Genomic DNA, 25,740 nt, shown 5'->3' on the forward strand with positions numbered 1-25,740 from the left:
CGAGAATTGCCATAGATCCTTTCCTTGGCAATTTCCTGCTATAAGTTCGATATATCTATATTGCCAACTTCTTAATTTTACCTAATCTTCACATGCCAGTCTTTGTTTCCCCCACCTTGTTTTTAACCAATAGTTTTTTTGGTTTGGCCCCTGCTGTTTTCTGAGTATTTACCCGTCAGTTTTCTGGTTCGTTTCCTCCATTTTGTATCAACATTCCTGGTGTACAAATAGCTGAAAACCTTCCTTGCCCAACATTCCTCCCCCACTTCTCTCAATCGCTTCTCAAATTTGATCTTGCTGCTAGCTTCCCTGCACTTCAATGGTGGGAAGGGGTCACGGGTCCTGGCAACAGGCCAGGACCCGTGACCCCTTCCCAAATTCCTCTCACAATATCATACTTATTGTAATTCCATAATGCCCTATTTTTCATCACTGTTGCATTCTGGTTACCTTTAGTCATTACGTATATTTCGTGATCCCTTCCGTACTCGAACCCATTGCTATCCATATGGTCAGATATTTGTATTTATTTGTTATTTCTAGCATGACCTCCTGTGTCTTAATCTCACTACCTTTATAATTATTAAAAATCTTGACTGCTGATTTTTCCTCACTGAATCTCAAATCTAACCTCTCTCCCACATTACCGCAGATGTCTATCAATCCATGCAAATCTTCCTGGATGTCGGCCACTAGAACCATATCATCTGCGCACATCAATGCTGGTAGTGCCTGTTGAAGGAGTTTCCCATGTTCGACGAAAGAGAGGCTGAAGCCAAGTCCGCCCCCCTCTAATTTGGCTTCAAATTCTTCAAGGTACATCATAAATAACAAGGGTGACAGAGGACACCCCGCCTAAGCTTTCGTTTTATCTCTGTGGGCTCAGATACCTACTTTCCCAATTTTATAACTACCTTGTTACTTTTATAGATATCCTTTAAAAGACTATAGTGATTCCCATCTTCCACACCTAATGTGTCCAGTATTCCCCACAAGTCCTTTTGAACCACGCTATCGTACACTTCCTTGATATCCAAAAATGCTAGCCACAGAGGCCTGTGTTCCTTTTCTGCTATATCGATGCAGTGCGTCAGTGAGAACAGATTGTCTTCCAACCTCCTGTGTTTCCGAAACCCATTCTGGAGTTCCCCCAGCACCCCTTCATCCTCTATCCATGCCTGCAGTCTTTCCGTTATAATCTGCATCGCAAGCCTGTGTCGTTTTACGTCACTGCTCATCGCGCTTGCTCAGAAGTGTTTACCATAATCCTCGCGAAACTGCTGAACCTCAGCCAAAGTAGCTTATGCTACAAAAACACTCAGGCACATTTGAGCACAAAAGAACTTTAGGATCCTGGGGTTATTTGCTAAATTTCACCCTCTCCAGCTACAATAAAAGGGTTATCTAAATAAAGTGCATTTTGCCGATGATTAGCTGAACGCATGACTTTCACTAACCTCCTAGAGCACAAGGTTTTTCTAAAACTTGTTATCAGATTTACGTGGAACACCTAGAATAAGTGATCACATGGGATAATCCATAAGTTAGTTCACGCTGTTTCCCGTCTTGTTTTCACCGTCTTTTTGCTACTGCCTAAATTATGGTAAACTAAGCTCGCACAAAGTATTTGCTTTAGGAAATTCTTCATTTTCACCGACAGTCAATTCCAAATGCGACGGAATTGCACGAACACACAGATCAGCGAGTAGCAGCACAATCGGGCTCAGCATCGCACTTAGTAGGAGGGTTATGTATATTCCTTAATCATAAGAGACTATGACGGTACCCACATAAGAGCGACAACTCTGAGCCCATGTCAATGTGTTCTATGCATGTCCTTTCCCATACTCCGTTTCATACATCAAATGCAACGCTATGAAGGCCAGCGAGACTACTTGCTATCAATGCATTCGCACTAAGAAATAGTACGAAGATTTTTGCATTTGAATTGATATATTTTCCTTTTTGTGCACCGTAGATAAAAATACCTTGTTATACGTCTTCTGTTTGTTCACATTTCTTGATGTTTTATTTGTAGGCTTTCGCGACCCTGTGCAGAAGCCTTTGTGTTCGTCTCGCACCAGCGCTTACAACGATGAAAGCCCAGGGCAAGAAGCGCTGAGTCACACATATTTCTGACCAAGCTTCTTGTATAACTTTCATGGCGTTGCACCTTATGTATGAAACGGAGTATCGTATACATCTGCCAGCATAAGAGGGCACACGAGGGGGGCAGGTGGGGCGGCCCCGCCCCCTGGTTTTCTTAGAGTCTGTGCGTAAAGTCTGTCCCGTACTATAGTGCCTAAAATATTCTAGGCATTGTAGCCATACAATGAATTGATTGATAGGGATTAACCATTGCGAATAACCATTTACCCCCCCTTTAAAGGGGACCCCTCCGCACATGTATCCACCAGACGGCACGGCGATGCTAAGGTGGTCAATGAGAGCACCTTGCGGTCACTCAAGGGTGCTTATAAAGTAAGATATATGGCCTCAACAAGCAGTGGCTGCGTAAGGTATAGTTATTTGCTAAATTCCTCATTGTATAAATTATCTAGTTCGCGTAGCGTAAATTGTGCACGTATTTTAACTTTTACATGTTATCCAAGGTTTATTTCTTCCGAGTTCGATCAGTTGCCATCCAGTGCAAAAATAAAAATACACTTCTATCAGTGATTTTAGAATGTACCATGAACATTCGAAAAAAACTATGGCGCTGTATACAAACACTTCCCTTAACTGCTCGGCATGCGATCAGCTCACCACCTTCGCTCGTTTGATGTGGGTGCCCCCACTTGCAGGTTTCAGCAAGGAAGCATCACGCAAACGAGACAGACTTCTTAGAATGTATCGCATGTTCACACCTTGCGAAACAACTCTGGGCGGTCCAAGGAGCCTGTGAAGCGATCGGGAACCTCTGGTCTCCGACCCCGTTGTAAGTGCAGCCCTCGGTGGGTTCTTAGGAACTTCCTTCCCAGGATGCAAATAAAGTGTTTCTGTCTGTCTGCCACACGAAAAAAAAAAGCCGAGTTCGTGTGTCATAATTATGCAACTGTATTATTAGGCACGTAGATACATGTATCAACAAGAATACAATCGACTGAAATTCAGGGGCTGCAATATTTCAGTCTTTCTCCTTCTATCAGTGCCACACGGTTTTAATGTAAAGGCTTCGTTTCAGAGTAGTGTGCTTGCAAAAACGACGCAGTGTTTCAGGAGTGGGCAGATTGGTAAGTATATGAAGCGCTCTTGAGGAGAGATTTCATAAGTAATGTTTTTCTTTTGATATTGTTTTCTAGCAAGCGCGATCACGCCAGCATTTTCATAGAAACCAGAGCGTAAGACGTTTTTGAGAGCGAAACAGATACAGAATCCAGACTCGTCTTATGCTTGTGCTATATCAGCAGGAATACAGCTACCGTATTTATTCTGGAAAGTTGTGGGTTCCCATTATTTTGACTTCGAGGCACCGTCGACAAGTTTGACACTTAGGTTGCCGCAAAAGTTCAGCAAAATGTTCATCAGTACTACAGCACATGTATAAGCAATATTTTGTTCATGTGATCATTCTCACGGGCATTGAAGTCAGGTTATTCTTAGTTGACCAGCTAATGCACCACCAGCTTTGTACTTTGTAACAAACATGTGTTGTTCGGGCATTAGTAGCAGTTCTCACTGCATAGCAACCTGCTTTACGACAAAGTAGCTGTGTGCAACACAGTTATTGTCTGGTAGAGGTATCCTCCTCGGTCGAACCATTTCCAGACACCGTAGCACTCATGAGTGTCATAGACAGTGATCGTCTAATCCGTAGTGAGGGCATCCCTGAATTTAGGAATATTTACCCTTTCTAGGGTCCTGTACATTGTATAGCGCCACGTTGACTAGAACGTCCTGCATCTTCGACAAAGTCTTGCTTCTGTCACATTTTTGCAACTAGGGTGTAATTACCTGCTTGTGTACTCCTTACCAGTACTGGTCAGTGGAAATTGTCAGCAAGATGCTTACAGGCTTACTCTGAAATGCTCGGCAACTGCAGGCTTTGAGGACGTTGACCATCGTGTCCCCTTTGAAGCAGCACTCCATACATATCATTTCCACAGCATGTCAGCGTCCCTCCTTTCACAATCTCAAACCTTTAGGGCACGAGAACACTGAAAGGAACGCGCAAAACACGAGCAGCTGAACTACGAAGGGATGCTCATTACTGTATTATAAAAAACAGCCTGGGAACGCTGGTTCTGCGGACACGCAACGAATGCGCAATCCCTTGGTGTACCGTAACCATTTGCCGCTTGACGAGACGCCCCGCATGCTGACGTGGTTAGAGTGGAAAGGATGCATAACTAAGCCCTCCTTTTTTTACGGTTGGTGTTCGCTACGTGCGGCTATGGTGCCTAGAATTTACCTAGTGAGGCAAACTATGAAACCTAGAGAAATAATCGATGCCAGCTCTACCAGCTTTCTTTGTGTTTAATTGCGCCACAATCGGCAAACGTTTGAACTCTAATAAAACAACCTGCCTTTTTATTTCATAGAGAGTGTTACCACCAAAAAACGCTTGTGAGATTTACGATTCAATGAAAATATTTTTGTTTGAACCACTGGGTAGTCAAGTTAGTAAGTACAAGTAGATACAAGAAACAATATGTCCCTACTAACGAGCAATAGTCGTTGGTAATTAGTGTTGAAAAGAAAAAAAGCCAGTTTCTATAGAACAGGGCAGCAGAAAAATTATCTAAATTCACTGCTGTCTAGTAGGTCCCCTACGATAAAAAGAATTTTCTCTTAATAGAATCCCAGAAAGGGGCCTGCTGCTTCATTATATAGGAGTGCAGAGTATCAGCTTGTATAGTTTTATCGCTTCATTAGTAATGGGTGACCAAGTACAACAATAAACTGCCGCATTCACAGAATAATAATTCAACTTTTTGTCACAGCACAAATAACGTTTGCATGGAAGCTTAGTGTAGTCTGCAGATCCACTAAATAATATGGTTCTAATTTGAAAGGAAAAAATGATGTTCACATGCAGACTTTCATTATTCTGCCCATTTTCATTGGAGCGTAAATACATTACCAATTATTTTATTGCCAATATCTATTTGTAGAAACCTTACATGGCACTTTGTCTAAAGGCATGGTAAATTTCGTTTGTTTTGTTGAACAGTTTTGCCATACTAGCAGTATAACGGAGACTTGCCTTTTGTCCCTCACACCATTTTAATAGCTATTAGGTAATGCTTTCGAGCAGACATTAACACCAGGTGTCATTGGAAAGCAGAGATCTTAAGCTTTCGGTATGATTACTAATGAAATTTATTTGTCAAGCCCAACGAGCACAGTGCATCCGCAAACAATGCGTAATATGCGGAGCGGGGTTCGCCGGAGTGGGACAGCCATATTAAGTAATATTATAGAGCCCCTGTTCAGCACTAGCTTGCTCTGCAGTGCTACAGCACAGGGAGGAAAAAGTCGCAATGAGCCTTCAAGGAAAATCATCGCTGCTGAAAAGTTGGAAAACTATCACTATAATGCAACATTTCCTCGTAATCTCGTAATATTTTCATGTCCTTGTAACAATATAATTGAGTGATTACAGTAGTGAAGGAAAATTTCGCCTTAGTTGTTTTCCCAAGCGTGCAGCTGACAGTGACCACTTTTCCAAGTGGGGGAGCTAGCACCCCCCTTTGCCCCCCCCCCCCCCCCCCCACCTCAGCTGATACGCCTATGCACTTGCTGCATTTAGACTCGACTGTAAGGGCAATGTGTTGAAGGGAATCGGTCTTGCCCAGCTTGTGCTAGGGACAGCTCATAAGTGGAATCAATAGGCCCAGATGATCAGAGCATGACACTTTCAGACTCGATGCAAGAAGTGTACCTGCACCTTGGTATGCGAAATGGAACACAAGAATAGAAAACCAGCGAGTATAACGTTTTCGCAAGCCCAATTTATTCTTTAGTGGAGCAATTGTAACATGAACCCAAATTCTTTAGTACGTACTCTGCCAGCAATTTATTTCATCTCTTCAAAAGGGTCCACTCTGCGATTAAGGTCGAGCAGTTGGTTGACAAAGTCCACGTCCTCATACAGGTCAGCCATTTTCGTGAGGAGGGCCAGTAGGTTGTCGGAAGCCATGCCTATCTGTTGGGCACATTCAGCAACAGCTGGTGGTGTCGCAGCGCCAAATGACCCGAATGGCAGCTTTGCTTCTGTTCTCTGGTCATCCTTGATGTAGAAAAGTGTGAAGACAGGATTGCGGTTGAGCTCGTCCAGCTTGCAGTAGACACCTGCTGTTGGGCCATGGCCGTCGCTGCGTGCCACCAGAGTCCTGAAGTCGTACAGCAGATTTCGTTTCTCTGAGTAACTGAGTGCGCTCTGGAAGGCACCACCAACGTACAGGACATTGTCCCACGTCTTGCTGCCGCCCATGCGGGTTTCGGTCACCCGCCACAGCACGTAGCCTTCACCCAAAGCCTCGTAGCAGTACTCCTTGGTGGACTTGGCCGTGTGCGACTGGACGAAGTGGCCAGTGTGTGGAGCACAGCCATCATCCATGACTACGACTGGAAAGCCCACATGGTATCCCGGGTCCAGCAGAACCAGACCACGACGAGTGCCCGCCAACACACGTAGGGCCACTAGCACGTGCTCCTTGACGCTGGATGCATCATCAGGGGGGTCATGGCTGCAGTAGGACGCCACATCAGGAATCCACTCTTCGCAAGAGACCAAGAAAGGCTTTGCGTATGGAAACTGCTGCTCTATGGCACGACAGAGATGCAGGCTCAAGCCTACACATGACAAGCCATCCTCGAACACCTCAGCCGGGTAGTTGCGGAGAAAGGTTGCCAGGCTGGTGGTGCTGCCTTGACGGTAGTCCCTGTAGAAGCGCAACAGGTTGCCCAGGGTGTTGTAGTGCCTGTGTCGCAGTTCCTTGCACAGCAGCTGTCCAAGTTGAGCCAAGAAAGCCTCCAGGTCTGCCGTTGTCTCAAAGGTCAATGGAGTGCCACTGATCGGGGCCCAGTAAGGCCGTGGCAGAAGCCGTGGCTCTTCAGCATGAGGCTTTTCGGGGGTTTCAGCCCCTACAGTATGCTTCACATTCCGTTTCAAAGGCTGCTCTGGCAGATGGTCGTTCACCTGAATAGATATTAATTGGCTTCTTAGCTTCCAACAATAACAAGATTCAAGAGATAAAAACAGTCAATGAAGGACACAAAGACAGCACTGGGGAGGACCCAAGCATGATGGGGAGGACCCAAGCATGATGGGGAGGACCCAAGCATGATGGGGAGGACCCAAGCATGTGAATCTTACTTCCAGTGTGCTTGGCAGTTTTCGTGAAGGAGAGTCATGAAACGCTCATATATTAACAAGTGAAGTTTTACTGATGTTAACTGCATCCAATTACTAGAGATGTCTGGTGACAGAATGCACATATGAATGCCGTTGGCCAACAGAATACCATCTAACCACCTTGTGCATGAGCAGCTTTGTTTTGCTTTGACTACCGTTCACTTGCAATATTATTCAATTCACTGGAAGTGTAGCTTTCATTAAGTGGCCAAAATAATTAACTTTAGTGCAAATGTTGCTTTGCATTGAGTGTTCAGGACTGATATCCCTTATGGCCAATATTACTTATATGGCAAACAGCATCTAGAAGTTCACAAGTGTCTGTGTCAGGGCTAGATGAAACATCTTGATGGAATAGGAAGGGCTAATGGAATAAGAAGAAAGGAGTATGCGATCTTGTTTTCCCGTCTTGTAAACTTTGCACTGCTTCTCATTCCACCAAGTAGTATGTTGACACTTTGCACTCTCTAAGAAGGTCCCCGTGGTCAAGAATAAGTGTCACTGCCTGCATCTGGGTTTTCTGCAACTCGCCAAGGTCCCTTGAAGATTTAGGAATGGGGATTCCACTGTATACAATTTCTAATAGCTTGTTGAAAAGGTCCTTTGTTCTTCCGTGCAAGTTACCCTCCTTAATGTCATTTTCATCTACCCAAGCTTGTACTTGGCAGTTAGTAACAGTTTTGACCACTGTGCAGGAAATACTTTAGTTGAGTGAATGCCTGGACTACTCGCTTCGAGACTAGGTTTTGCCGACGATGGTAGTGCACAATAGCCTCGTACCATCTTTTAAGCATTATGTGTACCACAAGCCAAGCCAAAGTGGCAAGTGCACAGTGCTGTGTGTAAGTGTATGTTGAGTCCATTCTGTGGCTACGCTATGGGGAGATACAGAAGCTACTTGGCTGCTTTCAAGTTGAAAGTGATTGATCATGCACTAAACAACAGCAAAAGAGCCGCCGGTAGGTACTTTGGTATAGAATTTCGTGTTCGTTATTGGCGACAGCATCACGGGCAGCTGAAAGCCAGCGAGCCTCGCACTAGGCTTTTCGTCTACCTAAGACTGGGATTTTTTTCTTTCCGATCCAAGACCAGAAGGCCACATCGAGCAGATGAAACTTTGCAGCAAAAAAGGCAAAGAGCGGGTACTAACACACTTGTTATCAAGTTTCTTAACATGATACTCTTCCAAGAAGGCCCAACATGCGGCGGTGAGCTTAGGACTCCCCATCCTTACGTTAGAGCAGCCTGCAATCCTCCCCCTATAAAACGGTCGTTCAATCTTTCAGGGCCCTAATGAACTAATAGTATGGAAAGCTGGGCGAGTTGGTTCATAAGACATTCTTGGTAACATTTAGGCACGCACGCAGTGAGCGGGAAAATGAAAGATGAGAAGACAAACAAGTGCCTTTTGTCGTCTTCCATTTTCCCGTTTACTGTGTGCATGCCAAAATGTTACCCCAATAAAGTTTTTCATCCATCCTTCAGAAGGCAATTGTGGATGATTGGGTTTGATGGCCATTAGCGCAAGGTCAACATCGTACGCTAATCTTTCGTGGGCTCCCGTTGAGTGAAGAATACTAATGCTAGGCCAACAAGCTTTGACTATGCTACTATTTGCTTGCAATTTTTCGCATTTCAAAGGAATCTTGCCTTAAGTTGAACCTGTGGTTTTATTATTAAGGCAAGTCTTGATTAGTACTATTAGTACTTTGCAAAGCTCATAGTCATTCGCTCGCACGAGATTTCCCATTTGCGGCCACTAGTTTTCCCCACCTTGCAAGTTTTTGTGGAAAATTTTCCTTGTACATTTCTCGCACCCCTCAGCTTTTTGCCGATTTTCCACAAAAAAAAAGTGCAAGGAACACTGAAGTAAATAAAATATATTTTTTTTAGAGCTCTTGATTTCATTCAATAAGTAGCCCAGTACCCCTTTGAATATAGACAGCTCAGCGTGCTTGGCGAGCTCAGCTCTCTACTTTCCAGACACTAAAACATGACCTTCGGTGTCAGCAGACTGTGCCTATATAAAGGATGAAATGGAGAGCGAAGCGTTTTTCGCACACACTGTCTCATTTGTAGCACCTGGCATTTTCATGTTATCGCACGAGAAGACCTAAAGACTGTTCGGCTGGCAGCCTGAAAAGTTTCTACTTTTCTTAGCAAGACTTGCTTACTGTTGCAGAAGTGCACAAAGCACCTTCTTATTCTTCCATAGCACAAAAACACTTCATTTTCAACGAGCACAAGAAGCGAATAATACCAACAATAATGAAAAAAAAAGCGCATGCACAGCACACTAATGAAGCACGAGATCTGTGAAAAGTGATGTGAAAGGTGGTGGTGATATACGCTTTAATTTGTTGAAAAAGGGGGGAGGGGGACCAGTCAGATTAAAAAACGAGCTTCTGAAAAAAAAAAAGAAAAAGAAGAGAGCACAAAGTGCTCCCTCTGTGTCGCTTGTTCACTTGAAGTCTTTCTTGCACTGTGGCATTGGCCAAGCTTTCCTGTGCTATGCTACTTCAACAGCAGTCAAATCCCCTCCTCCGCTATCTGGGAACGGCTTTCTGGCTTCATTAGCGAATAATATTTGTGCTTTGCTTAACTACAAAGCCTATCGACCGATAATATTTGTGCTTTACATATCTACAAAGCCATTGTACTCTATCTACAAGATCCCTATGCTTCAACAATTTATCAGCTGACTAGAAGAGAGTTGCTCGAGTCAACATACCGTTTGGGCCGCTTCATGGTTGCTGGCCGAGTAGTCATCCCAGGGAAGGAAGAGCAGAGTCCCACACCGAAAAATACCCACGAGGCCAACCAACCTGAAATCGATTGGCAAGATTGAGGCACATGGTACAAACAATTCTGCAGGCAGGCTTTGGGAATACACCACCAGTATGTCTGGTTCAATAAACACAGAGCAACGCCTCCAATTCACCAGCCATTAGTCATCATATGCAATCCACACACTGCTACTTAAAAAAGCAGTCAGCCATAACACACGTGACCAATTGCAGCACATTCACCTGCAGAGAAGACTGAGGGCGACTACAACTACCAATTTCATTCACCAAAAGAACACTGGTGACAGCAAAGCTGTATATTTAGGCAGGTTGCCCCTCAGCGATGTCAAATGCTGCTATATATGATAGCAAAAGAAGCACGTTTCGTGCACGAGAGGACCAGTGAGCTGGTGCAAGCAACTAAACATAAAGAACAGAACACTTGGCTGTTGTACTAGCTTCTTGACATATAATTATTTATATTTAAAGGCACATAGCATTGGTTCCGTAAATACCGCATGCAGGATTACTTTTTTTTTTTTCTGGACAGTGTGGCTCTTGCTGAATCCATGCTGCTTTTAGCATGCATATATGGGTGTCGCACACAATGTGGTAGCCAAGAGTCACCGAATCTTGTAGTTTGGCCTAAATGACAGGAGTGTGCATAGATACATAGCCAGTGAACGTCGTTCGCAACATTCAATGACCTCGGAATGTACCTGGAGCTGGGGTTTCTACAGAGTACGTCTCGAGGCACAGCTGACCCACAATCAAGTATTAAAAAGACTTTCTTTAGCTGCTTTTCCAATATAAACACTTGTTGCATTCACCTAACTTGTTCACCTCATGTGCCTCAACACAGCTATGGCTTGTTTCTTTCTGGGCACATAAAACCCACATTGCTTGCACGAACACGTTTCCAAATTGCTTAACTTGCTCTTTTGTCATAATGACATATTAAAACATAGTAAAGGCAAGACCTGCGACACTGCAAATTGAAAGTGTGTGTATATCAGAGTCTCACCATGATGACAAGTGGAGCCATACTCTGAGTCAAGATGGCCATTCAGACACAAACAGAGATACCAGGGACACCAATGGAGCCAGGTAGTTGCCTTTCAGCTTTAGCTCCTGATCTGAAATCAAAACAAGAAGACCAAATGTAGACAAGAGAAAAACGGAATTCGTGCTATGAATAAGAGATTGCTTGAATATGCAAGGTTTTTTACATGTAGTTTTGAACAGATGCAGTCTGAAGGAACAAAATACAAGTATTCTTGCAAAACAATAACCCATTCCTTGAGGTACAAAACACAAAACGCACATTTCATTAACTGCCCTGTCGTGGTGGTCTAGGGCTAAGGTACTCGGCTGCTGACCTACAGTTTGCGAGATCGAATCGCTGCTGCGGCAGCTGCATTTGCGATAGAGGCGGAACTATTGTAGGCCTGTGTGCTCATATTTGGGTGCAAAATAAAGAAGCCCAGGTGGTTGAAATTTCCGGAGCGCTCCACTACAGCATCTCTCATAATCATGGTTTTGGGACGTTGCACCCCGCATATCAAGCAATCAAACATGTCATTAACTGTATTGAACACACACACACACGCACACACACACGCACGCACGCACGAGAGAGAGCATAGAAAGCAGTTAGCTCATATGGCATTGATAACACCTTAGAGTTACTTTGAATGTGAAGGTAACATCAAGAGCAGTTCTAGTCGTGTCGGTTGAAAAAGTGTTTAGGGCCCCCTTTAACAAGTACCCATGGAATGCATTCAGTGACAAAAACCTTATTGCCCCACAAATTCAAAACCGCACACATTTTAGGAATCCGCACAGCATAAGCGGAGTTGGTAAGAATTGTCGCACGCTATTATCGCACTTTCTCTTCTCTCGTCTCTGCGAAAGTGCTGGGGGCTAAGCAGAAAACGATGGCAGGGGCAAAGAAAATATACCACGCGTGCCTCGCGATCTTGAGCACGTTTTTTTAATCTTTGAATGCGCGGCCTTTTCCGCATGATCGGGCGCGCATGCATGGACAAGTCACGACCTCCAACGGGGATTCCCTGTAACGACCGAGCATGTTAAAATCAGCGAATGGCTGATAGATATCCTTTTGTGCGTGACGATTGAGCGTCTTTCATAATTTCCTGAGAGAAGAGAATGCAATTTTCAGCCGACATTGATAATTTCTTGTGAATTCCAGGCCGCGTGCTGCACTATAATATTGCTACGGAGAGGAAGAAAAGGAAGAGGTGCGACTGACAGGCGCGCGACTGGGCCAATCAGCCATTGTGTCTCTTGCCTGTAGTTTTTACTCTGCAAATACATCTCGCTCAGAAGCAACCAACCTCGTAACATATTGGTGGAGGTGCTGGGTAACCATCAGGCAACGGAGCTCCGCAGCAGACGTCGCATCGCCCTTCCAGCCATGGCCAATGCTCAGCCCTCCGCGTCAACGTCAGCGTCTCCGACGAACATGGCGTCGCAACCGTACGTTTTCACGCCTCTCAAGGATCCCGGTACATTCTGCGGAACCGATGGCGTCGACGTTGACGATTGGCTGGCCATGTTTGAACGAGTGAGTGTGCCGAACAGATGGGATCCCACACTTCAGTTGGCTAATGTGCTGTTCTATTTGAGAGGCACGGCCAAGGTGTGGTATGAGAACAATGAAGAAGAACTCACAAGCTGGGACCAATGCAAAGCAAAGATGCGGGAGGTGTTTGGCAAAACCGCCAGTCGGAAGATCGCCGCCAAAAAGGAATTGGCCTGCCGTGCCCAATCCCCTACGGAGTCATACCTCGCTTACATTCAAGACGTGCTGGCCCTCTGCCGAAAGGCCGAAAGCGACATGACAGAAGGTGACAAGGTGGGACATGTTCTGAAAGGGATTGCCGACGACGCGTTCAATCTCCTGATGTGCAAGGGCTGTTCCACCGTAGACGCGATCATCAAAGAGTGTCGTCAGTTCGAGCAAGTGAAAAGTCGCCGCATTCTACAAACATTCGCTCGACTCCCAAACACCGCTGCAACATCTACTTGCGAGGACCAGTCAACACCACAACGTGCATCGCCGCCGGGAGACCTTACACGCATTGTTCGTCGTGAACTGGAAGCTATGGCGCCCTCGGCGTTCTATTCGCGCAGTACCGATGCCACTCCTGTTACTGTTCCTCTTGTTCAAGCCATCGTGCGCCGGGAGCTTGAAAACATCGGAGTGCATTCCGTGTGCCATGTCACCGCGCCTAGAGTCAGCGAACGCCCTTTCGTGATGCCCTTCTCCGACCGACGGTCTTCTCCACGTACTCGCAACCCGGCTGAGTGGCGAACTGCAGATGACCGCCCTATATGTTTCAACTGCCACCGCGTTGGACATATTGCCCGTTACTGCCGCAACACATGGTCCTCGGCACATCGCGCAACGACCAATATGACCCGTTTGGACGATACCGCCCGCACCTTTCCACCTGCCGAAGAGCCCAATGCCATTGACCATTCTCGGAACACTTGGTACAGCCGCTCGCCTTCACCACGTGGGCACCAGTCTCGATCGCCGCAAACACGTCGCCCATCGTCCCGTTCGCCGCAGCCACGGCGCTTCTCGTCCCCCGTGGCTTCCGGCCGCGTTGTCTCGGAAAACTGAGAAATGCAGCCCCCGGAGGTGGTGCTGCATTGACGACTTCCGCAGCAAATCCTCTTTCCGTTCCCACCAGACGAAGTGTAATAGACGTTAAAGTAGACGGCGAACCTGTACAAGCACTTGTCGACACCGGCGCAAGCATTTCGGTCATGAGTTCAAGCCTACGCACACGTTTAAAGAAAGTTCTGACACCAGCGGCTGCACAAATGCTCCGTGTGGCCGATGGCGGCACGCCGATGGTTCTCGGTCTGTGCACTGCCCGCTTACGTATAAAGGACCACACTACTTCTGTCATTTTAGCCGTGATTGACCACTGCCCTTATGACATTATCCTAGGCCTGGACTTCTTGTCGAATCATTCTGCTCTGATCGATTGTGCTACAGGCGTTCTTCAGCTAGAGTTGCCTCAGATAGTCGCTGACCCCCCCACTGCCCCGCCGCGCCTGTGCTCTCTTCAGGATGTGCGGCTGTCAGCTCAGGCAGCCACCTTCGTCGTTTTGACCGCACAGCCCCAAGTTCCCGATGGTCAATATGTCCTCCTTCCTCTCGCCGACGTCCTCTTGAGCCGCAACATTGCCATTCCCCATACGCTTGTGACTGTTACTGACAATTGTACCTCGCTTCCACTTCTCAATTTCAGCTTGTGCCCTCAAGTGCTTCCTCGTGGCATGTTCTTGGCCAGCGTATCTAATGCTGACGAATTCGAAATAGCAGCGCTCACCACCGAGATTGATTTACTTCAGTCTCCAGTAGCGAACAGCACCTGTTCTCGGCCAGATCGTTTCTCGAAGATGATTGCACCCGACCTCAACCCTGCGCAAGCCAATGACATCCATCGCCTTCTCGCGTCATATACCGACATTTTTTCTTTCGACGACAGACCTCTAGGGCAAACATCCACTGTTCAGCACCGTATAAATACTGGTGACGCCAGTCCTATTCGCCGACGCCCCTATCGTGTCTCCCCCACTGAGCGTAGAGTTATCCAAGCAGAAGTGGACAAAATGCTCAACAAAGGTGTCATAGAACCATCAAGTAGTCCTTGGGCCTCCCCTGTCGTCCTTGTGAAGAAAAAAGATGGTACCTGGCGCTTCTGCGTTGACTATCGCCACCTAAACAAGATCACACGAAAAGACGTGTACCCGCTACCACGCATCGATGACGCGTTGGACTGCCTACACGGGGCTACATACTTCTCGTCTATAGATCTCCGGTCCGGCTACTGGCAGATTTCTGTCGATGAAATGGACCGCGAGAAGACGGCCTTCATTACACCAGATGGTTTATACCAGTTTAAGGTCATGCCTTTTGGACTATGTAACGCCCCTGCCACATTCGAACGAATGATGGACTCTCTCCTGCGTGGTTACAAGTGGTCTACTTGTCTTTGTTACCTAGACGATGTGATAGTCTTTTCATCTACTTTCGATAGCCACCTGACCCGTCTCGCTGCAATTCTCGCAGTCTTCAGAACAGCTGGGCTACAACTCAATTCCAAGAAGTGTCAATTTGGTCACCGTCAGATTGCCATTCTGGGCCATATTGTAAACGCCGATGGTGTCCAACCAGATCCCGAAAAGATCCGCGTCGTCCGTAGCTTTCCAGTGCCCCGTTCTACATCCGACGTCCGTAGCTTCGTCGGCTTATGTTCCTACTTTCGCCGTTTTGTGAAAAACTTCGCTGACGTTGCCCGGCCACTGACAGATTTGCTGAAGAAGGATACCACATTCTCATGGGGCCCTGAGCAGGCTCAAGCGTTCGCCGCTCTCATCGGCTACCTAACTACGCCCCCCATACTTGCCCACTTTAATCCTTCTGCTGCCACAGAGGTTCGCACCGACGCCAGTGGCCACGGTATCGGCGCAGTTCTCGCTCAGCGGCACCACGGTAGACAGTGCGTGATAGCTTACGCCAGTCGCCTGCTTTCTCCCCAGGAGATGAATTATTCCATCACCGAGAGAGAGTGTCTAGCTTTAGTTTGGGCCGTCGCCAAGTTTCGGCCATATTTATATGGTCGCATTTTCACTGTCGTTACGGACCACCACGCCCTCTGTTGGCTGACTTCTCTGAAGGACCCGACTGGACGTCTGGCTCGCTGGGCTCTGAGGCTTCAGGAATTTTCGTTTAGCGTCAGCTACAAGTCTGGCCGTTTGCACAAGGACGCAGACTGTCTTTCTCGATATCCGGTAGATCCTCCTGATCCCGTTGCGCCTGACCTGGAGAGCAGAGTAATGGCGTTTACAGACGTCAGCGATATGCGCATCGAACAACGACGGGATGAGTCATTGCGCACTATCATCGACGCCATCCAGTCTGACAGCCATGACGCTGAATCCCGTATGTTCGTGCTGCATGACGGCATCCTCTACCGCCGCAACGTCACCACTGAAGGCCCTGAGCTTCTGCTTGTCATCCCTCGTCATCTACGGCCTGCCATACTTCAACAACTTCACGACGCACCAACAGCGGGACACCTCGGCGTTTCCCGCACATACGACCGCGTGCGACGTCGATTTTTCTGGCCTGGATTGTACCGCAGCGTACGTCGATATGTCGCCACTTGCGACCTCTGCCAGCGCCGGAAAAGACCTTCTTTGCTGCCAGCTGGATATCTTCACCCAATTGAAGTCCCCTCTGAACCATTTCATCGCGTGGGACTCGACCTTCTTGGCCCTTTTCCGACGACGACACTAGGAAATAAATGGATTGCCGTCGCCACAGATTATGCGACCCGTTACGCGATAACAAAGGCCATGCCAACCAGTTGCGCCACTGACGTCGCGGATTTTCTTCTTCATGACGTCATCTTACACCATGGTGCACCCCGACAGCTGCTTACGGACCGCGGCCGCTCTTTCCTGTCCAAAGTTGTCGATGACCTCCTTCGATCGTGTGCTACAGCCCATAAGCTATCTACCGCCTACCACCCACAAACAAATGGCCTAACTGAACGTCTCAACCGCACGCTCACAGAGATGCTTTCGATGTACGTCTCCGATGATCATCGAGACTGGGATACAACGTTGGCCTATGTGACCTTCGCATATAACTCCTCTCGACATGACACTGCGGGATTCTCGCCTTTTTATCTTTTATATGGTCGCGACCCCATATTGCCATTTGAAACCACCTTGCCTCTCGTGCCATCTCCTTCCGAGTACGCGCGCGAAGCCATTGATCGGGCTCACATGGCTCGTCAAGTTGCCCAGTCTCGCCTCACCAGGTCACAGGATATGCAAAAAGCCCGCTACGACCACCGGCATCGAAATATAACGTTTGCCCCAGGTGACCACGTGCTCCTCTGGTCACCGTGTCGCCGTGTAGGTCTCTCCGAAAAACTTTTGTCCCGATACGCCGGACCCTACCTAGTCTTACGTCAAGTTAGCGACGTAACCTACGAGATAGCGCCATTGCACTCCAATACGTCACCAAGTTCGTCACTAGTTGACATTGTCCATGTTTCGCGCTTGAAACCCTACTTCTGTCGCACTTCTCCGGACTCTCGCCGAGACGGCGCTCCAACGCCCGGGGGTCCTGCTACGGAGAGGAAGAAAAGGAAGAGGTGCGACTGACAGGCGCGCGACTGGGCCAATCAGCCATTGTGTCTCTTGCCTGTAGTTTTTACTCTGCAAATACATCTCGCTCAGAAGCAACCAACCTCGTAACAATATTTGGCTCGCATGTTTTTGGGAGGCGCTAGTACCCATCAGCAGAGTTTTCTGACCATGCTCAAAAAGTGTTGCAGGGCCCCTTTAAGAAATACCAGCATGCTAAACGTCTTTCCTTTTAGGAGCAGCAAGCAGTGTTAGTGAGGATGGACCTTGGCCTTGTCCAGTTTATGTATGCTACTTGTTTGAACATAACAGACCGAGGAGAAACCAATTTTTTCACCCTGGGTGTTGGGACATTCAGCAGATACTAATATGCATAGTTGATCACTAATGCCACAACGTGTGCATTGTATGCATAGTTGCTTATGCCAGTATCCCTGAATGACTGCAAAAAAACGTTCTGGCAGCTGATAAAAAAAAAAAGTACACTGCGACAAACATTTTGACATGACAGTTTTGTCAATAAAAGCTAAACACAAAGTGCACAGTTTGTTTTTAGCTCGTTTTTATATATTTGCTCGAATATGTGCCACACACGAGCCGATACGTATACCGCTGCATTGAAGTTAAACCTGCCCTTCCCGAGTCACAAATGTTGAACACAAATATAATTCTTAAAGGGTCATAAAATTATAAACGGAGATACCCACACTGGTCTCTAAAGCCAAAACACCATTATCTTTAATACAAGATTTCACTACTTCAAGCGATTCCACATGCGGCACAGAATAAAATAGATCCAAAATATCAACCGAGAGTGCATACCCATGCCCTTAGACGTCGAACGAAAATTGGGTAACCTCAGGAGTATTTGTTATCCCAAAGAGATATTCCACAGTTAGCATATTGCCACGTTCCTTTTCTCAAGTTTTGTTATCGCCCCAATACACTACACAATTTTCAGCACAAACCGTGCCTGCTGTTTTCGAGAAGCTTCAGGACTGTAGCGGATCATTTCGATAAGATCACGCCAACTCCGCAAACTGTACAGATTATTCTGGAATCTACGTCACCGCTAGCAATCATGCTAGAACATTCGATGGCAAGTGTATAAATGCCGACACGCTTCGCCGCTTGTCAGTTGATTGACAGCCGACGCTGCATGCACCACTATCAGTGCAAGTGTGCTACCATAACCAGACTTTCTGTTTAGCGGCACTGGTTCGCCCAAATAAACAGTTTGATCTGACCATTCCGTCTCCTTCCTTCTACCATGTCACGACAATATGAAGTTGCTGATCAACAGATATCTGCTCTCCAAATTCTGCGACGAATTTCTTTTACCTACAATACATCGAAAAAGGATTTTCAGGCTTGCGTTTTCAAGATGAAGAACCGACAATACGCCCAGCTAAGTTAAATGAACAGATTAACGCATTAACAGCCAAGTTTCACAGTGCTTGCAGCCCGCAACTTGTTTTCTGGCACTTTGCAATGCAGACGTTTGCTGAAAAAAGGAATCTTGGAGCGTTCCGTCCTGAATGATGCACATATATCGTTTTCACCATAGCTCAACATGAAGGAAGGAGAGGCAGGGAGAATAAACAGAATTGTTTTTCCACACAAAGCAGTCTGTCGTCTTTCCTTTCTGTTAGGCAACTGAAGTTCAAGAAATAGGCAGCTTTGCCAATCGCATTGCTCTCTATCGCCACGGGGGGCACGCCTAGTTCCCACCTCAGGTGCATTGCAACTAATCTGTTTTGTCTTGCCTAAAAAGCCACTGCTGCTTTCAAGCCTCACGAACTTGTTTGTCCGAAATGGGCACAGCGAGTGGTCAGGAGCCCTTCTACCATGTTGAGGTCAAACAATTGCTGCATTCTCGGGAAAACAATTTGCACGACGATTTTCAATTCGCGCATTGCCTGGGGCATCCGCCAGAAACCACTATTTATAAAAATGGTCTGTCGAAAAAAATCTGTTTTTTTTGTTCTCGCCAGAACAAAAATAAATTCGGCCAGATTTAGCAGATAATTAGCTGATTTGGCATCACTGAAAGGAGCACCCTTCACAAGTTGCAAAAATAAAGCGATATTTTCCCCAATTTTGCCCTGACCTGTGCCCACAGGTCGGTAAAGCCTGTGGAGCTCGCCAAGGCTCGCTCATGAAATATATTTGGTGGTTTAAAGTCTCTCCGACTCGTATTTACTAAAAATTTTACAAGCCAGAACCACTAACACTCCCAAAATTTTTTCTTCAGCAGAACTCACTTGGTCACCAAAACATTTCTCACCCAAACTCATACTCGCAACTTGATCCGAGTCGGAGCGAGTCGACTTTGGAATCCATTACGCAAGAATTAGCCGTTTCGACCAAGGTGTCAATGGTCTTCAATACCGATATCTCAAATAACTGATACTCTTCTGGTCAGCAGTTCACACAGTACCTTCGTGTAAGAGTTATTACTGCTGAAAAACCTGTTAAGCTGTTTTTCTTGGAAGAGATGACTACGTAAAACATTTATCAAGAACTTCCCTGGAAGAAATTGAGAGAGGGAAGGAGATGTCAATGCATTCCCTTATGTAATTCACACCTGTAATCAATAAATATTGAAATGATGTATGAACAAGACTGCTTCCGAATAAGTGTGAATAGACGCAAGAATAAACGTTAAAGGGGCACTGACGCAAAAACTTTGGCCTCGCGTTTTTCTGCTGCAATTCATTGCTAGGGGCCTATTAGTCATGACACGGCACATCCTTTGCTGCAGCAGGCGGCAGATAATTACAGGCCCCTCATTATCAGTCAGTTTCAGTTTGAGAGAGTTCCGAAAACTGGGTGCAACTGTCGCCACCTAGCGTGTGCAGCTCTTGATCACATCAGCAAATGAAACTGTGATGCACTTCCACACGGTCCGCAACAAGAATTATTTTCTAATAAGAAACGGGACTTGAATGTCGCCCAAGACAAAACTTTTTAAGCATGTGCCACTGCCACGCACTCGCAACCAGCCACCGAGAAATATAGACTTCGAGAACTAACGCGGCAAAAGAAAAATGGCGGCTATGACGTCGTCATAACTTGTTTCGTTGACCGCAGCGTGGCGACGCGAGGGAAGTAGGGGGTCATCTCGGGGTCACTTTTGCGGGCGCCTATAGCGCTATGGAATCGGTCGCTCACACAAACATCAAAATTAATTTAAAATACCTTCCAAGCTATATCCGCTGTTGATATCTTGCAGATGATATGCTAATGTTCACGAGAATCGACCCCGCAGGCTATCTTGGCCCCGAAATTTTGCGTCAGTACCCCTTCAATTCAGGTAAGGCTGATACGAATGCTGTAAAATAAATAGACCCAAAAGCTGGCTAAGGAAAGTGGAACTCAGTCTGGCTCACTCAAAAAAATGCATGTTGCACTTCGGACTCTCTCGGACTCGAACTCACTCATACACTGAACCATGGCTTTATCCGAATATGAGCGAGTTTACTCATGAGCAAGTTCGCTGACCTAAGCCTGTACTTACAAAAACAATTTCAGCATTGCAACTCACACTGCTCATGAATATACATACTGACCATGACCACAACAAATTATTGTTCAATAAATATGAACAAAAAAACACCACCACAACACCTACGGAAAAGATCCAACACTCGGCCAGATCGCCTTGGTGGACTACTCGGGATTTTCATGGACGGCACAACAGCGATGGTGGTGCTGCCGTGGTTGCCAGCACACATGCAGCCATGATGTTGGCTTACCCTCAACAGGACGGTTTCAGCACACCTGAGTGTGCTTGGCGAATGGGGGCGCAATCTGAGTGTTCCATCAAAGGCACAACTCTGTTACCTAAAGGTACAGCAACTCTATAGTTTTGGACACGCACCTCTGTGGTCTGCAGAATTTTCACTAGACTGCACATTCTAGAAATTTTGTCACACGCAATATTATACAAGAGTATAAGTTGAAAAAAAGAAAAAAAGCTCACCGCAAAAAAACAGCCCCCCCCCCCACCCCCCCACCCCCGTCAATGGTTTTGTGGTCGCTTTGCGACATTCCGCTTAGCAAATCCTCTTGTCGGTATGAGGGCAAGGTCAGTTGGCCGTGACATCACATCAACACAGCGAGGCCATTGGCTGGAAGCAGGTTTTGGAAGACCAAGAGCCACTTCCCCACCTTCCCGTACCCGAGTATAGCATTTTCTAAAATACAAGGCTGAGAATGGCCGAGGAACAGGGCTCGGCAGAGATGCCCAAAAAAGTATTCCGGAATGCAGCTGTACAGTTGGGAAGCCTAAGATATTAATACCAAGAGACATTTGCAAGTGACGTAACAAAACATTTCAGAGATACTCTCCCAAAAAGAGGAAAAAATTATTCCGGAAGACAGATACAGCAATACAAATACTGAAATACTTTTCTTTATGTCGGGGATAGTCATACTCCATACAGGCATTTCATTATCTTATCTCCATACTCTGAGAGCCATTAAGGCATTAAATGGAGGCCGACACTGCACATAATTGTTAATAACAACATATTTACAGATATCAGTTGGAATAAAAACAACGCTTCACGACAGCAAGAGTCACACGCATTGTTAACCGAAATCGGGATACTTGGCGGCAACAGTATTAGCTATGCTAGAAGTAGCACAGTTCAAGCGAAGCGTTGAAACCATGAACAAACAAACTGAGAAAAGGTATGCTTTTATTCACAGCGGTCAGCATGTGTCTCGGACTAAAAAAAAAGGAAAGTAAGGCTCCTGAATCGCTTGCTGCCGCTGTAATGGCAGCTCTTACTTCCACGACCTTCTACTTAGCAGACTAGTGGTTCAAGCTAGTTGATTTCCAGTTTTGCTAAAGTGGCCTAGCGCGAAGCAGGAGGGGAACACATAAACAATGAAGAGGAGCACTTTCTTACAGTTTAAGGTTTAGCGTTTCCTAGAAACATAGCAAAAGCAGAAAGAAGAATGAAGAAAACAAGGAATGCGAAAGGAAATGCAAAAAGACCACCTTCCAATCGCCGTATGGCCATGCTGGCGTCTTCAGAAATGCTTTGGAGAAAGAAGTATTGTTGATGGCACATGGCACCACACCAAATTCTTCGGGTGGTTTGTGGTTTTCACACTAGTTTTTTAGTTGGGTCCCACAAAAAAAAAAGGAGAAAAAAAGAATGTGAGAAAAGAAAGCACTGCTCGTTCGATTGGCAGGAGGGAACATATTGTAAAAACGTTGCTGCTGGTTGGCACCCATTGTGCACAATACAATGCTCCCCGCAATGAAAATATCACTGCTGGAATTCAAAATGGCAGTCTAACATTGTTGGCAAGCTCAAGCAGGCGATCATTTAAACATATTCCAGTGCTGCCTGAAGGTGCACAATGGGATGCTGGTAGCAAAGCGACTACCTTGCTTTGAAGAAGGTACGAGTCAGTTTCACCCTCAGCAGAAATGTAAAAATTGTAGGTGCATATCTCCCGGCAGACTGCCAAGGTCACAGCCGAAAAACAAAACAAAAAAAAAAACATTGTAAAAACGTGTCAGCTCCTTTCAGAAGAAAAAAAAAAGTGTTGAGATACCCGTGTCGAGGATAGTATTCGTTACGGACGATACATCGTACATGTATTTCAATACCGAGATACAAATACATTTTTGAAAAGTATCTCGATACAGCGATACAGACACTCAAACGTATCTAGAATACTACCGCGATACCCTTGTATTGCGATACTGCTCAGCCTTGCCGAGGAATAAGTATATAAGCACATGTCATCAGTAGACAACAATTAGCCTTTAGTTTTACTAGTGAGGTAATGATTTAGATGTGGGGTTTAACGTCCCAAAACCACCATATGATTATGAGAGACGCCGTAGTGGAGGGCTCCGGAAATTTCGACCACCTGGGGTTCTTTAACGTGCACCCAAATTTGAGCACACGGGCCTACAACTTTTCCGCCTCCATCGGAAATGCAGCCACCGCAGCCGGGATTCGAGCCCGCCACCTGCGGGTCAGCAGCCGAGTTCTTTAGCCACTAGACCACCGCGGCGGGGTTTACTAGTGAGGCAGCATAAACATTGACTTTCTTCTTGTGCTCCATGTGAAGTAGCTGGTGCAAGTAGTACCTCTGACAAAGCTGTTCGAGAGCCAATTTCTGCCCATTATGCTGATGCCTCATGGCCACCTGGCCCAAGGTGGATGGCCTCCCCCAAGTGGTGAAGGTGAGCAGCCAATAAGAGTAAGCTAGGCAGAAGGCCAAGTGCTTCTTGAGGGCAGATATGACTCTTGGGTGCAAAGTGGCCCTTAGTTACTGTAACAATGTGGTCCAGAAACCTGTTGCACCGATACCGAATGAACAAGCTTTGTGCCTCAAGTTGAGAGCTAATCTGCCATAGTAAACTATTTTGGCAAAGTGTTCATACGTGTTTCTTTAGCAGATACTCTGTAGCCAATAGTTCGCTGGAAACTTGTACAGGATGCATGAAGTAGTAATAGCCCTAGTTTTACTCGGTATAGGGTACAAATATGCAGGAGGTCCAACAAGCTATAAAAATGTTTTAACAAGTTTGTGTTTGAATGTGCAACACCAGATGCTTTTTTTGTTTATTTGGGAGAACTAACAGCGATTGGGGTCACAATGTAAATTGAAATTGGGCAATGCAGCACACAACTGAACGTCATGATGAGATATGTACAAATGCACCAGAGGGCCGGCTGCACTCATACATTCTTTCCTGAATCGGAGCGCGCAATCAAAGGCTTAAAAAAATTGGGAACAACTAAAGTGAAAAAGGTATAATGTCGCACCATATGATTCACACAATCGCAAATAATGCGTCATACAGTGCGATTCGCAACAAAATGAAAACCACGAAAGGGAACCACAAATGACGAGTCATGCGACAAGCGCATGGTATTGTCAGAGAAAATTTTTAACTATGTAGCTGAATATGGTAGCAAAACGAGATGATTAAAAATAGAGATTTTTCTGAAGTAATATTGAGCGAAGCTTTGCCCGGGACGTTGAACAATTTTGTGGACATATACCCGTGGCACCTAAAGCTACTAGAGATCCAACGTCCTTGTCTGAGGAATTTTAATTGTACGACGACAAGCGGGCGTAACCGAGCCACGCTGGAAGAAAAGGTGCTGCAAGGTCGCAAGCGCTGTCTAGTACCGCGTGACGTCCCTGAGAAGTTCCTGTTGACGTCGCGGCAGCTCGGCCTACGTTCGCAGCGCGATCGCTGCCAACGCGCAATAGATAAAGGCCTGCCGATTCGGCATCCGCGACCGCTCCACGTCCTTGCATTGTTTTCTGTGCCGAATCTTAACGAAATCACTATGTATAGTTACACGCGCACGCACTTGCTGCTTGTGATGGTAACAATAGCGACCGCATGATAAACTGCAATGCGCAGGAGGATTTTGGCGACGGTTGACGGATGTCAGTGACCCCACCTCGAAACGTTTCATGCGTTGTTAAGACTTACCCATACAACGGTGCGCTTCGACAGAGAACCAAGGAAAGAAAGGGGCGCCTGTTGTCGAGACGGCAGCTCTACACGCACACCACACACACTGGTGCTAATTATCAGTCGCAGTTACGGCAGTCCCTTTATACAAAGCGGGCCAGTCCACGTGACCCGCGCCTGCACCCTCTGCGGCTTGTCGCCGATATCGCTATGCCGAGCCGCAGCCGCAGCTGTTTTTCGCCAGTCGATGACATCACAAAGCTGACATCATGAAGGCGTGGTTTGCGCGTGCGCAAATAAAAAAAGGCTGTTGCTTTTCTTTTCCTACGGAGGAACACGCTTCATGCCAAAGTACTGACCTCTGCGTGTAGTTGCATGAAGGCCGCCGCGCAGCCGACGCAGCACCGACCAAAAGGGGTATTTCTGTATATTGCGGAGCATGTAAAGTACTGTTCCTGCATAGGTGTGTAAAAAAAAAAGAACCAGTTAGGGTGCAGCGGCTATAGCTGAAGCTCGAATAGCCAATCCTGAGATGTGCGCGCTCCGCTTTGATAGAATATCTGCATCGTCTGCTACAGCAGCCGCCATGTTCCGGTGGACCGCAAAGGGAGTGTGGTGGGCCGCTTGCGCACAACATTCCTGTCATGCTGCTTTCTATCTTCATTGCAGCATCGAAAAAAATCAGTGTGTGACCTTAGAACCTTCGTTTAGCTGTGCGAGTACCCTTCGATGACCAATACGCAGTATAAAATCTATCCCCAGACGGCCACTTTATTTCATATGGTCTCTCAATGCCAAAATAATCCCAGTATATCGGCCGATCACCATCCTACCACATTCGAGTGGCAGGTGACTCAGTCCAGCTCTGACCCAGTGTAGTAACAGGCCCTGGTCGACCAAGTTCGGACGACGGCAAGAGTTAA

General features: G+C 46.5%; 1 protein-coding gene across 2 annotated transcripts; it reads right to left on the reverse strand.

Moving 5' to 3' along the window:
• Positions 1–5,934: 5,934 nt before the first annotated feature.
• Positions 5,935–25,024, reverse strand: LOC119159800 (uncharacterized). 2 transcript variants are annotated; one of them, XM_075890896.1, is made up of 5 exons: positions 24,836–25,024; positions 22,361–22,474; positions 11,171–11,282; positions 10,092–10,185; positions 5,935–7,144 (listed from the first exon to the last, which is right to left on the reverse strand). In XM_075890896.1, exon 5 carries the CDS (start codon positions 6,560–6,562, stop codon positions 6,020–6,022), a length of 543 nt encoding a protein of 180 aa, XP_075747011.1. In that variant the 5' UTR covers positions 6,563–7,144; positions 10,092–10,185; positions 11,171–11,282; positions 22,361–22,474; positions 24,836–25,024; the 3' UTR covers positions 5,935–6,019. The 2 variants fall into 2 exon arrangements, with proteins under 2 accessions (XP_075747011.1, XP_075747010.1); XM_075890895.1 differs by lacking the exon at positions 22,361–22,474.
• Positions 25,025–25,740: the final 716 nt, after the last annotated feature.

The sequence above is a fragment of the Rhipicephalus microplus genome, chromosome 3, assembly GCF_043290135.1.
Source record: "Rhipicephalus microplus isolate Deutch F79 chromosome 3, USDA_Rmic, whole genome shotgun sequence".
NCBI lineage: Eukaryota > Metazoa > Arthropoda > Arachnida > Ixodida > Ixodidae > Rhipicephalus > Rhipicephalus microplus.

Coding starts and splice junctions, on each gene's coding strand:
- LOC119159800 (XM_075890895.1), bottom strand. CDS start 6,562: ATGGATGATGGCTGTGCTCCACACACTGGCCACTTCGTCCAGTCGCAC.